The sequence below is a fragment of the Pseudopipra pipra genome, chromosome 4, assembly GCF_036250125.1.
Source record: "Pseudopipra pipra isolate bDixPip1 chromosome 4, bDixPip1.hap1, whole genome shotgun sequence".
NCBI lineage: Eukaryota > Metazoa > Chordata > Aves > Passeriformes > Pipridae > Pseudopipra > Pseudopipra pipra.
This window is the reverse complement of record NC_087552.1, coordinates 50,747,002-50,761,460: the sequence shown is the minus strand read 5'-3', so window position 1 is coordinate 50,761,460 and position 14,459 is coordinate 50,747,002. Positions and strand designations below refer to the sequence as shown.

At 38.4% G+C, this 14,459-nt stretch overlaps 1 protein-coding gene across 5 annotated transcripts in view; it reads right to left on the bottom strand.

The window, feature by feature from the left end:
- YIPF7 (Yip1 domain family member 7) overlaps positions 1-14,459 on the bottom strand; it is a 59,115-nt gene that overhangs the window by 31,375 nt on the left and 13,281 nt on the right. The window contains exons 6-7 of one of the 5 annotated variants that reach the window (XR_010430183.1): positions 13,818-14,001; positions 12,604-12,692 (exon numbers count right to left, since the gene is read on the bottom strand). The exons of 3 other annotated variants lie outside the window; for them this stretch is intronic. Coding sequence is in view for 1 of the 2 variants with exons in the window: in XM_064652925.1 (XP_064508995.1) it covers positions 12,530-12,692 (163 nt within the window). In the remaining variant the exon portion in view is untranslated. Of the gene's footprint in view, positions 1-9,869; positions 12,693-13,817; positions 14,002-14,459 lie in introns of those variants that run through there. One more of the 5 variants, XM_064652925.1, reaches the window with a different exon arrangement.

Here is a 14,459-nt window from a genome sequence, read left to right as displayed (position 1 = left end):
TTTTCCTTGGACAAAATGTAGCATTAGTGCAATGTAGTTTGTGCATTAAACATTGCTTGGGACAGTGATTTTACAGGCATGATTTATGGGATCAGTAAGCAAAGATTACCTGCTATGCTTGTAAATCTTTACATTGGATTGATAGTTTACGAAAATAGCTTTAAAAGTAAATAATGGTGTACTTCATGATTCCCTTAGGGATAGGTATGGACTTGCTGAAGAGAAGACACCTCCAAGAGACCTTTCAGAGCTTTAGCAAGGAGAAGCTTTTGGATTCAAGTAGAGTTCTTCAGTGGATAAACTGCTCTAAATATGCATCTCATGAAGAGATGCATATGAGTACTGAATAATGAATTCTGCCCAAGCCTCGAGCTTTGTTGGACTTTTCCCTAAATATTTCTGATGAATGGGTAATGCTGCACTAAAGACATAGATTAGAAACTGACTGATCCCCTTCACAATAGTGACCTCAATTTTGTAGATGCTAAGAATCACAAACCAATCAAGCAGTCTCCTTCTTTTCATTAGAGACAAGCATTTATTTTACTTCTGATTTGTATTTATTTCTTCCCTGGGATCTTTTTAGATTATAACACCAAATAAAACAATTTTCTCTACGGTATATTGTGATTTCTCAGCTTCTGAAGTGAGAAAGGTGTAGAGGAGGCTATGGCATGAGTTAATTTATTTACAAGTACCTGTTTCTACTGATTAATGTTTGTCTGAACCAGAAGGAGTCGGCTTTCAAGTTTAGTCATTAAAAATGTGAAAGTAATTTTGCTAACACAAACTTTTCTTTCTCAGGCATGTCACAGCTATTTCAAACTGTGAAAAAAAAAAAAAAAAAAAGGAGAAAAATAGAAATTAGAAAACTGTCCATTTTTCTGTCCTTAAACCTAAACCCTGCTGTTGACCAGCCATATGGACAGACATCTCAGGTCTTTATATTCCTACAATCCACCCACTGATATTTGCCAATGATCCAAGTCTGCTGTAGTGCAACTCAGAGTAAAATCTAATCTTTTTTTGCACTAGTTTCCCATCCTGAGCACTAGAATGGTGTTTAGTATCATTCTTGGAGGGAAGAGTAATTCCCCTTACTGCAGGAACTTGTGGATGAAATCATAGAATCACAGAATCATAGAAATTGTACATTCTGCACCAGCTTGGAGGACAGCATACTCGATCAATGCTCCCCGTGCTCCCCATTTAAAATTACAAGCTGGATTGACAGACATTATAGACAGTATGGCTTGACCAGAGTTACTCGAATACACTGATTTCCATATAATGAGAATGCAGTTGTAAGAACATACGGTGAGGGAGGCATTGCTACCATACAGTTCTGTTGTAAATGTATATTGCACAATAAAATATGAGTGTATAATGAACAATACCAAATGATCTGGTATCAGGACTCCCTGAACTGACTCTGTTTCTACTCCTGTAAAACCCATCCATTTAACAATAGCTGGGATTGTGGTGCCTAAATGGTTTCCCAGTGCCACTCACCAGAGGTGAGAAGGAGAAGAGATAGGTGATGTCCACCATGCTTCCTTGCTTCAGGATCTACTACTGGCACATCACTCCCCAGGATAATGCAGGACCCTGTGAAGAAGTTCTTTTTGGGGGAGATTAAGATACAGGGAAGGGGATCAGTGAACCTAAGATGGACAGTGGATAGGAGTAGCGTAGTGACAGAGCGGGAAGATAAAGGACTGCGGAAGAAGAGAGGGAGTGGCAAAAAAAATTATTCCATTTCTTATGCATCGAGCAATTTTCGACTCTAGGGTGCCCACCTCCCCATTAGTTCACCTGAATCGTGCAATGTCGAGATCCAATCAGCCAAGGTACAAAACTTTGGCTTAGATGGTTGTGGAAATTCAGTGTTGTGAGAAAGAACTGTGAGGAAGTGTGTAGCAGAATCATAAGGAAAAATATAGAAACATAACATTCTAAGGGGAAACACAAGGAGTTGGAGGACAGCAACTGGAGACTGAGAAAGACCATCCAGCAAAAGCTCTTTGGGTGTCTCCTTGGCATAGCCTAGCAGCTCACTGAAGCCCTTAGACATCTCTTACATCCATTAGACAGTGAAGTGATTGCTTTATACATTGAAACCAGACATATTTCGATCACAGCATCTCTTTGTTCATGCCTAATTGTGTCTGAACGGCATGACAGGGTTACAAGAGCATCATAAGTCATCACAAGTAGAAAAATCCTAAGGACTGGTCCCAGCCTATCCACCAACCAGACTGATTAGCGAGAGATAAAAAGAGACAAATCTCCCTTTGTTCCTTGTGCACTTTTCCAAAAGTTTTAATAATATTGGGATATGTGCTGATATCTATTATGTTCCACTTGATATACAGTTTATGATCAGTTGAAATGGTATCCACCATCACCATCAGGAACTCATATGTTCTCAGTTTTCATGGTGAACAATAACAGCTCTACCCTAACACCAGTGAATCTAGTGAAAGGATTTCTATTGACTTGAATGGAGGCTGGAGCAGTATCCAAATGAGGTAGAAAATTATTTTCTCTGTTTAATGTTTATTAGAAATTAATCTAAAGAACAGCTGACTTTAAAAGAAAATAATGAAAATAGTTCATTCAGTCTAATTTCCCTGATGATATAGAAATATTTGTCTAGGATCAGACTAATTAGTATGAAAGAAACATATGGATAGACTGAAAATCTTATTTTTCCTTTTCCTTGCTATTTGATTTCAGTTCAAATTCCTTAATAATGGAATGCAACTTTATAAAACGCCCACTGCATGCAAAAAGGGATAAGCAAAATAATACAAGCATTTCTGTGATGAAGGCATTGACCCAGTTCTTTGTGTTTGTATTCAAAAGTATAAAGAATAGTGCAATTTCCTCTTCTCCATACTTCTAACTAACACAAAGCTATGCAATGGTTTTTCAGTGATCCAAGCTGAAATCTGAGACATAGCAGCTTAAGTTAGCTTTGAACTCCTGAAATTGGAAACAGCCTACTCCTGTAATTTGATTCTTTCTGGACATCTTATCTACTTGTGCCTATGCCTACACCAAATTTGCTATTTACCAGTGATTTATTTGTAAATCTGGTCCACTTAAGCACATCCTAGGACATACTGAGGTAAAACAGAAAAATATCATCTAGTTCTCCAAAAGTTTTATGAATGTTGAGTCCGAACTTTCCCTCAAATTTCCAACACTTAGGTTGTATTTCTGTTCATTCAGATGGAATGGGAATTTGTATCTCTGTTTTGAACAAATACCATCAAAAAGATCACTTGTGCATCTATTTGCTAAAATGGAATACACCCTATCAAGGACAAAGTACTTACCATAAATAGTCAGTAATAAACAGAATATCAAGAGCATGTGATGGATTAACTATTGTAAAGAATTACTGCTGACCATGCACATTGTCTTGTCGCACTGGACTGCAGGATATATGTGTTAATGGAGTTTACTGCAAATACATTTCTGGATCTCATTGGACTGATTACTACCTACAGAAATAGACTGAACAACAGAGTTACAGATATTTGATTATTTAAAACACTACAGACTATTTATAAAATGAAGCCCTTCATTGAATTAGCTGACAAGTGGGTTTAGATCTGGCACAAATACCTCTACTGCTCTCAGCTGCCTCACACAGGATGCATTCCTCATGTCAATAAACTGTGTAATTATTTCCCAATGCTGCTGTAGTTTATGCCTCCCATATTTTAAAACGAAGACTCTTAAGCAAGGAATGGGAGTGGTCACATTTGTTCATACCTATGCCTTGGGACATATATGCCTTGGGACATCTATGTTTTCCACTCTTCAACTTGCTCCCTGAAGGTTTTAATGAGGATCATCAAAGGAAGAGAGACAGACACTCTGCCTGAGATCTTTAATTTTTTCCCCTCCCCACACTAGGAAGTTGTGATCACTGGGAAGAAGTGAGGTGTACAGTGACAGGGAAAAAGCAGAGAAAAGGCAGAGGAGGAGAAGAACATGGCAAGCAGTAGAGCATCTTGCTGGTTGGAGGCTGCCTGCCTGGCTCCACTAGATTATGTCATTCACATAGTCCATCACTGGTCATTAGGGCCATCCCATCTGATATGAAGTCCACTGGGTTTAAAGACTGAAGACATGCATATGGGGGGATCTTGTGTCCCAATTAAAAGAAAACTGACTAATTTGGGAAAGGACTATTTTGTGACTTGCCTTTAGGCTCCATCATCTGAGTGTCTGTTAGTTTTCAAGGAATTAAGCTCTCCTCACTGCATCTTTATGAATTGTGAAAGTATCATTATCTTCACTGAGAAGTCTCAGGGCCAGATGCTGAAAGACGCCTGCATCTAAAGCAATATGGGATATGTCACTAAGCCCCCTTAGGATTCAAAGCCCAAGCTATTGCCCAAGGTGTCTGATAGGAAATCCAGCAAAGTGCCCGAGCTGAATTCATGTGGACCAAGTTTCAATCCAGTGTATTAACCACAATTCCTTTTTTTAACAGACAAAACCTTATCCCCTTAACTCCTTGAGCTGCTTGAAAAATTTTGGTAAACACTTGTAAACAATTTATGCACCAACTGATGCTTTTAGCTTCACACTGTCTGGTTCATTCACATCTGAATGCAGGACATTGCATGCATAGGGATTTGTAGGCACCAAGGATATTATGACTGTTGCCATGCATTGTATTTGCATTTCTACTTTCCTTAAATGTGCAACATTGTTTTGTTAAGCAATCAGAATGCAAATACCCCTGGCACAGCTAGAAAACATTCAAGTGCCCAAGTACACAAACTATGCAATAAAGTACACAAAGCCCAACAAGATCATTAGTACCATACTGCAGTGATTACAGAGTAAAGTGCCTTCTGTGGTGCACTAGTTAGGCTACACAGAGGGAAAGCTTTGCAGTGTTTTAATGCAATGATATTTTTAATGCAATTGTGTGCTGCTACAGCAGTCATATTTCACCAGCATAAGCTGCTTTGGGAAAGAGACATTATTCGCTGCTTGTACATTGCCTAGGTATCATTCTTGATTAGCCATTAGGCACTGCATAGCAATGATGAGGATGACGATAATAATTATAAGAATTATGGTCTTTTGTCAGAGGAAAGCCCCACCTAGCTCTGTGTTCGTTTTCTGACAGTGGTTAGAATTGCATTTTTAAGCAAAAAACATGAGGAACCAGGCATGTATAGAGTGACTCTTTCCCTAGTATGGCCTTTGAGTTTCCAGCAATGAGTGGTAAGGATGTAAAATCTGGAACTAGACTGTAGAGATCCTCTAGCAGTTTGTTTTGCACCATGGTCTCCCTTGTAACTTAATGACTCAAAATCAGATAACTAGCAGTCTATCATTAGTGAACCTACCTTCAGCATCCCTGCCAGTACATACACACACACATACACACACACACAGACACATATATATATATACACACACATGCACAGAAAGAATAAACATACGCTGTCCAGTATATGCCACCTACCATTAAAGGAAGATGTAGATCTTCGGTATAGTTTTCTGAAAGATCTACTGAGAGAAAAGTTAAAGTTTTAAAGGAAAAGTCACCCTGTCATATCATGGTGTAAAAAACTATGTCAAACCTTCTTTGAGAGAGGGGATGGACTAAATGGCCTCCCAGTGTTCTTTCCTGCAGTGATTTTTTCATGAATCTGTGATTATTCAGCTGCTATAACAGTTAGAAAGTTTTAATTGGTCTGAAATAGGAAAATGCCTTTCATTCTGCTTGATCATGTAACAAGCACAATATTTCATCTGGTGGAACCAGATGAAGGACCTGTAAGAACTGTGGTCACATGGGGACCATAGCTCTTCAGAAAGCCACAGTCATAGCCTAGGAGCTGAACATACATCTCCTGGCCAAGAGCAGCAAGGAGAGAGACATGATTTATTTCAGCAAAAACATCTCTACATTATTCACCGAACAAAGGCTGTGGGTCCAGCAGACACTTATGTGGAGATTCCTGCTGCACTTCAGGGTATTCTTAGCCACTAACCTTAGCAACTGATCTGAGCCTCCTCCTTTGCAGCAGGACCCAAGTAATAATCAGACTGGTGTGCTGGAAAGAGAGAATGTAAGCATATAGGCAGGGATGGCTGTGAAGCAAATTGCAAAGTGCTCCATTAAACATGTCACCTCTGCCCTCAGAAATTCACATCTCCAGAGTGATTTTCTCTTTTGACAAGTGGTCCTTTTTATAAGGCAGGAAGCATTAGGTGTGCTCATATCTCAGTCAAAGGGTTTCATATGCAGTTCCAACAGTTATTCAGCAGTACTCATTATGCAGGTGAGATATATCGCAGTGCTGCTACTCTGCAACACTCTGCAGATCTCTATGCACCATGTGCACAATGTCTGAAATATAAGCAAATTTATGCTGCACTCATCCTTTTTGTGGTTATTAGTGTCACTTAGTATCATCTTCCTTCAACAAATTGACTCACTAAGCAAAATGCACAAGTGCACTTTAAAGTGGATCACATTGTCACGCCTACTTCTTCTGAAGAGCCAAGTGTCATTACTACTTTTCACAAGGAATAACTGCCTAAACTGTTTCACATTCTGCAGTGCATCAACACTGCTCTTCCTCCATTCAGTTTGCAATTCAGAAGAGCAATGGAACAGTAATGCATGACTATCACATCGTTCTACAATGGAGAGATAAAATCTAGTGCTCACTTTATGCCTCTTTAAACATTAGGGTATTCTCTTTCTGGAGTCTTTTCATTGAGATATGCAGTGGTATCACCTCTAAGGCCTTGATCATATTTCAGGTGTCAACAAGGTATTTGCATTAAAACTACTACCTTTTACTCACAAAACATATTAGAAGTTTCTCTCTCGAAACTACTGATAACATATAATCCTAACTGCACAGTCAGGTGTAGACCAAAAGGACTAATGATGGCCAAGCGCTGATAGGATTTTATTTCCAAAATATTTTCACATTGTTCACTAGCACTCCTTCTTTCTCCGTGCGCTGTATTTTCTAGAAGGTAAGTGGAGTACCAAAAAAATACAACAAGGGTTCAGACTGTTAAATGGTAAGATTATGACTAAACCCATGAATTTAGAACCAGAAACCAAGAAATCAAATATGAGGAGCAAGAAGAATTTTGGCTAAGCAGCAGAGTGAGAAGAGGTGTTAAAGGTCAAAATTGAGAGCAACCAACAATCTACTAAGCTGAAGAGCAAAGCCAGAGCCCAGTAAAACTCTATATCATATATTTAGAGCTCAGATAACAAGCTGCTAGTGCTTGAGCTAGACAAACCGTGGCCACTCAATGTCCAGGGATGAGGGTTAAACTAACTGGAAAAAACCCAAAGGAATAAAGTTCTAGCCAGGATTACATTTTACAACCACACATTGAGAGAGCTTCTTATGCTTGATTGCTACAGCTGTCTCTACCCAGAACTATATGTGGGTCACCAGTCTTCTGGGAGACTGCCTGTGGTAGTCTGGTGGCTTTTTGCACTTGATTGTTTAGGAGTGCTTGTCAAGAGGCTGTCAGGAAAATCACCAAAGTACATAACTGAGCTCAGATCTCAGTGACTTTTGATAGGACTGACCTTTGTGCTTTTGAAAATCTACCCCCTGTTCTCTGCAAAGCAGTGGCTTCCCATGTGGTCTGTTATACTCACAGCTATGAGTGTTTGGTGTTTCTGTGACCTCTTTTCACCCATTATCACTTCACCTAATGTCATGGCAAAAGAATGGTAATGAGTTTTTGTTTTTTTGCAACCGTAATTAAAATGCTACCATAGCAGAGGGTACATGTTGGCCAAGATCTTTATTATGCAACTGTATGCAGATCTCTGCGAATTGCATCGTTCATCTAGTTCAGTGATGCAGCACCAAGGTCACTGGGCAGTTTTAAGCTAATGTAGAGACCATAAGTCGAATAAATGTGCTTGGTAATCACGACAAACATATTGTCATTGTCACAGATGTTATTCTTTCAAAATCACTTGGCAAAAAACTAAAACACAGATGCTGTGCGTGCTTTTACCTCTTCTAAGAATGCACCATCAGGAACATCGAGGAGGTGAGATTGTTTAAGCAGAGAAGTCATGGCCTACAGCTGCAAAATTGGTACTTCTCATAGCACCATTGCAGTTTGCTTAGAATAAACAGGCAAGAGACTAACTGAACATGGAATCAGTGAAAGGCAAATTTTGACAGAGCAGAATTTAAAAAGGAACATATCCATTAGTAATGCCATCACAGGTAGAGATCAATTTCTTATTACAATGATCTAGGCAGGTTGACGTTAATTATGCAGTTAATTTTTGTAGCCATTATGGTGCAGTAACCCATTACTTGCTGATCCAGTAGCCTGTTGTTATCTGACAGAAAATACATTAACCAGTAAATGCATCGTGTCACCGTGAGCTTTGTCATTACGTGCAGTGACTCTCCATAGAGCTTATCAGATGCTGCAATTACTAATTTATTTGAAAGGATATGCATCATCTCCCAGGCTGAGTCAGATTGCTGATATTATGCTGTTATTATGCCCTCAAAAATAACATAAACTTGTTGGAGCTCCAGTGTCTTGCAACTTGTCATATATATGCTTTTTTTTTCACATGTGCATATGTCTATCATATATATGTATATCCTTAGCTACCAGGCATGAAAACAGGATGACCACGAAATATGCTCTTGACAATAAGGGAGTAAAAAGGAGATTTAAAACAGGTACAATTTCTTGAATTCTTCTATCATTTATACCTGTTATTGATAGAAATAAAGATGAGTAATTCAACACTACTGTAAAATTCCCTTAAGATAATTCAGTGAACAGAAAATGCCAACATGTTAAGATGGCTGTTTAGCAAGGAGCTGAAAAAAACATGGTGGCAAGAAAGGTCTAAGTCAAGACACAGATCTGTCATGTCTCATAGGCAAATGACATAAACAGCGTAGTCATGAAATGAGGTCACTGTTTTGTATATAAACCTTCTGTGTCTTCTAAGCTAGGAAAAGCAGAAAAATATTACCCTTTGCTAATGCTTTTTCACCAGGAAATGCAGCATGTGTCCAATTCGATGTGTCATCAGCTTTCAGTCCTCAATTCAGCTTACCGACAGTTAAACCATTCAAGGTCTGTATCATAACCTATTAGAGATGATGTGACAAGATGATTTTTGATAAATAGTGGAACCTTGGTACTACAGAAATGGCCCTTGACTTGCCAGGGAGACCAGGTCTCTTGAAGTAACCTGATGTTTTGTAAGCAGCTGCTAGTCAGATATAGCAATTTTATTGTCCTTCCATACTCAGCTTCATGCTAAGGTCTCCTCTCATTCAGAATATGTTCACTTTCATACCCTCCTGCATTTAATTCCAATGGAATAGTAAAATGTTTATCTTACACCAGAATTCTGCAAGCTTCTTTCTGAGGGTGACCTGGAATACATCTGGCACACAAGAAGTGCAGTGGAAGACAGGCAAACACTTTGTCTCCTACACCTCTGCCATACTGTCTGTGTCCAACACTGATATCACCATTTTAATTAACAGAAAGGACGTAAGTAAGTGCCCATGTTTGTGTGTGAATGCACATTCAGAACTGAACTTTCATGTGCATGCTACAAAGAACAAGAAACCAAAGACAGATTAGAAACCTTGTGATTTTTTTTAACTCTTTGGGGTGGGAAGCATGAATTAAAAATCAGTATGTGACTCGCTACTATTTTATAATCTTCTCTTTGGCAAGTTGAAAGTAACAGTTTGCCAGGCTTGTATTTAAACTTTCGTGGAATGAAATGTGGGGAAGTTAAATATGATGGCTGAGGCAAGAGAAAATACAGGAAAGATAGAAGGTGTTGGGAAAGCTTGTCCAGAGAGTCAGAACAAGAGTTTATTAGCAAATATTATTTTGATCTAAGATCTGTTTAAACCTTTATTTTTGATGAAGTACCAGTTTGTGATAGTGGCCATAATATTTTTAGATTCAGGAAGCACACACAGGAATAACAGGGCCAAAAGCATCACCATGGCTGTGCTAACCTTCAGAAAGAAGAGCTAGGAAAAATGAGGAATCTTATTTCAAAGAAGTAGAAGGACACCTAAGAGAGGTAAACCCTATCAGTCAGCATAGAGACCCCTGCAACACACAATACTGGGAGCACAGCACCAGTATGTACCACTCACTGGAAATCCCTTGGGAACAGGTCAAAGGAAATCAGCACAGCTAAACAAAGTAAAGCAAGGGAAGTTACCAGAGTTAAGAAGTTAGCATTCAAAATGATGAAGACATGTCTCGGTGAAGAAAAGAGAAAAGTTACAAATTCTGAGAGAATAAATATAAAACTATAATTAGGTTACCATTTGCTTTGTAAATGTTGTGGCAAAATTTCAAGGTGCTCATTTTCCCCATAAGTAATTTGTCTTGTCTATGACAAGTCAAAAGACAAATTAGTGGCTTAATTCACTGTTTTCCCTGCCATTCATATCATGCAGATCAGGATGAGAATGAAGTGCTGCAGAATCGAGCCATTTTATACTTGTTTTAGTCAGTATGAATGATAATAGGAAATGTAGGACAAAAATGGATCTAAACATTTCTAAACCATCTTTTCTGAACTCTACAACAAGTGCAACCATACAAATCTTTCCCCATTGAGACATCAGAATGCCATTAGTGTATGGTAAATCAAACCATCTGATTTTTATATCCATACCCTGGAGTCACTTTATATGTTTATCTGTGCCTCATTACTGGCAAATTTAATCCCTGATACAGCAGGGCCAAATCTGTCACGCTCATAAATGCTGATCTTCCAAGTTCACGCACTTCCCACTTACATGCAACTAGATCCTGCCTAGTTATAGCCACAATTTGCTTAAGGGTCATACCTCCAACTTTGCCTCTCTGCTCCTGTTTTTGTAGCCTTGCAGCAAAGAAATGGATAAATGCAGCATTTTTTCCATAAATAAGTAGTGATTTTTTAAGAAATCGGATGAGTATACATTATCTTTTGTTTACTTCTCATGACCTGTACACTGAACTAGTTCCATTGGAGTTGGATAAAATGAATTCCAGAATGGTTTGCTTCAGAGTTCTTAAAAAAACCAAATATGACAGCAATGGGAAATATTTTTACCAGAGGCTCTTTCAATTCAGAAACAGAATCACTAGCTTGAGGACAAACAGATCATGTAATTTAGCTCTGACCTGAAAAGGATTAGGAACACAATTAATTTTAGGTATTCTTGAGCAGTTTTGCCATACTAAACTTCTGCATAAGTGCTTGCAGTATCAGAACACTCTGTCTCAGAATCACTGGTCCTCTGTCTAGAGAAAGAAATATTTTGAAAGCAATTCACCAAAGCATTTAAAATAATCTATAAATTGGAGGATAATCAAGATCATAGAAATATACATCAAGAAGAAAGACACCCTTAAACGCTAACGAAATAATCTGCTGCCAGTTATTGCCTTCACATTTCCATTTATTTCAACTATTTGTTTTTCCTATCTCTGTCTACATCTACCTTCATTTTCTCTACTACTGCGTAGTTGATTTTGTTCTTGTTGTGACTGCACACAAATCTCCAATTCCTCTTGATGGCTTGATACTTCTAATATTATATTTTGAAACTTCCTCTTGTGCATTCTGTGCTTCATTGTCATTATCAAAATGTTTGGTTTCTGTAAAACTAAATAGATTTTTGGGGGGCAGATAAAATTATGGAGGTTTGTACTTTCCTTGCTCAAATACAGTTCTGCCTTTCAGAGACTTTTTAGGAGTTGTCTGTACTTTGCGTGGTGCTTTTCTGCAGTTACAGCAGGCAGTGGTTTAGTGGCCATTTTAAAATATAACATTACTGTGCATTACAAACAGTACAATGATGTTTTGGACAGCAACACCTCTTAAAAAAAAACCAACAAAACAACAACAACATGACATTCCCAGTTTCCTCCCTCTGTTGTATCAACTTGTTCTTGGGCAACTCTTCAATATCACAAAGCATGGCCACTCAATCTTCTGTTATAAAAAACCCCAAACCCACACATGTAAATTCTGGATATTAATTAATAATTATATAAGATGGCAAGCTGCTTTTTTTGAAACAAATAAATACACATTTTTGCTTGATTTACTATGGCCATTAAATATTTACATAATTGCATTTCAGTTACTCTCTAGCACATGTATTATATTATAAACACTTAGAATTTTTCATTTAATTATAATTTATTTCATATTTTTTCATTTTTACTTCCTTCTCAATACATTTTTTTTTCCTTAAGCTGTAAGACTGTTAAAATACTATTATTGAGGCCATCTACCTGTTAACTTGATTTTTTATTTCATTATAAGCCATTAGGAAAAAATCAGTAAGTCACAGAATCTAATTTTGTTAATGGAACTTAATGCAACTCTAGACAAACTAAAAATAACTTGAATCTAATAAATAACCCCTTCCCCCTCCTACAACCATGAACAGACTTTAATAAGACTACCAGAAAATACATCTCAGAAAACCGTTAGAAGTGCAAAAAGTCCATAAAGTAAAGCACACGGGTATGCAATCAGTAGCTGCTGTCCTTCCATAGCCAGTGCAGAGGTAAAAATTTTGGAGGCTGACAGACTGCACCATCCAATAATAAACAGAGCTAACAAAATTCCTGGGATCCCCCTAGGAGGAAAAAAAAAACAAAACACAAAAGAAACATGACAGAGTCCACATATTATCAAAAGTAGCATCAAATCTTACATGAACTCAAGTTCATGTCTATCAGCTTGCTGTTGATAAGGTAACAGTCACTGGAAGAACCAAGGACTGACTATCATAATGAAAGTCAAGCATAAGAACAAATTAAAACTGTAATCATAAACAAAAAAGTAATTTCTTCAGCATGGATAAAAGCATCAGCATGGATAAAAGCATCATCAGAAGTACTTCTAAGAGGGCAATGCATTTAGAAATAAATCTTCTGGGACTCCAGCAGATGCAGCAGCTAAAGTGTAACATTAAAGTTAGCAAAGATCCTATTTCAGCCAAAATCAGCTTGTAGAAGTTGTTTGGTTCTAAAATGACACTACAGACCTACTCTTCCATCAGGAATCCTGATGACCTGGAGAGATTGGAGATTGCATTTTTGTAATGCATAACACAAATTTTAAGTGTGCCTTGGACTCTGAGAGGAGGCTCTTAAAGACTCACACCTCAGCTGAATGGGCAGAAAGGCGGTGATTGTCTGCCAGGAAAAAGCTCTACTGGCCTTTTAAAACAGGGAGCAAATGGAGCATAAAGTAAGGAATGGGAAAAGAACCACAGAGGAAAAATATTTTGCTCATCCTGGCATCCTTCTGCACACTGAAAGAATGGTGACTTTCCACACTGCCCCTTGGTGACAGCTGGGCCCTTCTGAAGTTACATTCTGCAACCTCTCAGGAGCAGAGTGGTCTGGAGAACTATGATTATGGGACTGTGGTTGAAAGCCCACTGAAATTCTCCTGCAGATTACAAAGGGCTCACTATTAAACCCTGTGGGAACAAAATCTAACCAATAAATAATGATTCACATATGCTTTATTTGGAGTCTATTTACAGCCTGCTTCTGTAAAATGCATGAGATCATGTGTGTAATATACTGCTGAAGTATACAATGAGATCAGCTGCATTACACACTTTCACTGTTTCAAGAACTTTGAGAAAAAATGAACCTCTGCTAGTTCCTAAAGGCCTTCCTGGTGCCCCACTCTTCCAAAGCATCACCATAAGAGAACCAGAAGGGAGAAACAGACTGCGCATACTTACGTTGGTCCTTTTATCAGAAATCATCTCCACTAATATTATGATTGCAACTAAACCATGATGAGTAAAGCTCTCCTTATGCAATTGACTTAGTTTACTTAATGCAATCATATCACATAAAATAGTTCATTCCTTAGCAATCCAGTCTCCAGGCCAGTGAGGTACTTGGTGTTGTCAGCTGTTGGGACTTTGAGGGAGGAAGGAGAGAATTGATCTTACAGTGACTCAGCACCTCATTGCAACTTCAACATGTTAAAAATAAAACATGAAAGACAATGTGATGTAATACCACCAATTTAAGTGTTCTTTAAACTTATGCGGTGGCATTCAGGGAAATTACACTGAGCTTTGTGAAGCAAGTTTCTGGCCTCTTCTCCAAGAGAAGATGCTAAGTTGCTCACCTAAACAGAGAGCCAGAAATTCAGAGCTAGTATGGATGGCTCTTTCAGCAGGTACCCATGCTGGCAGAGGGATGGGATGCAACAGCAACATACTGTGCAATGACCATTTTCAACTAGTATAATGACTCTTTAGGGGACTATCACAAGGCAGCACAATTTAGAGCTGTGGATGCTCTGCCTTGGACTGAAGTCCAATGGCCTCTTATGTTTTGTTCCAGGACTGGCAGAGAGCAGGATGGAAAGG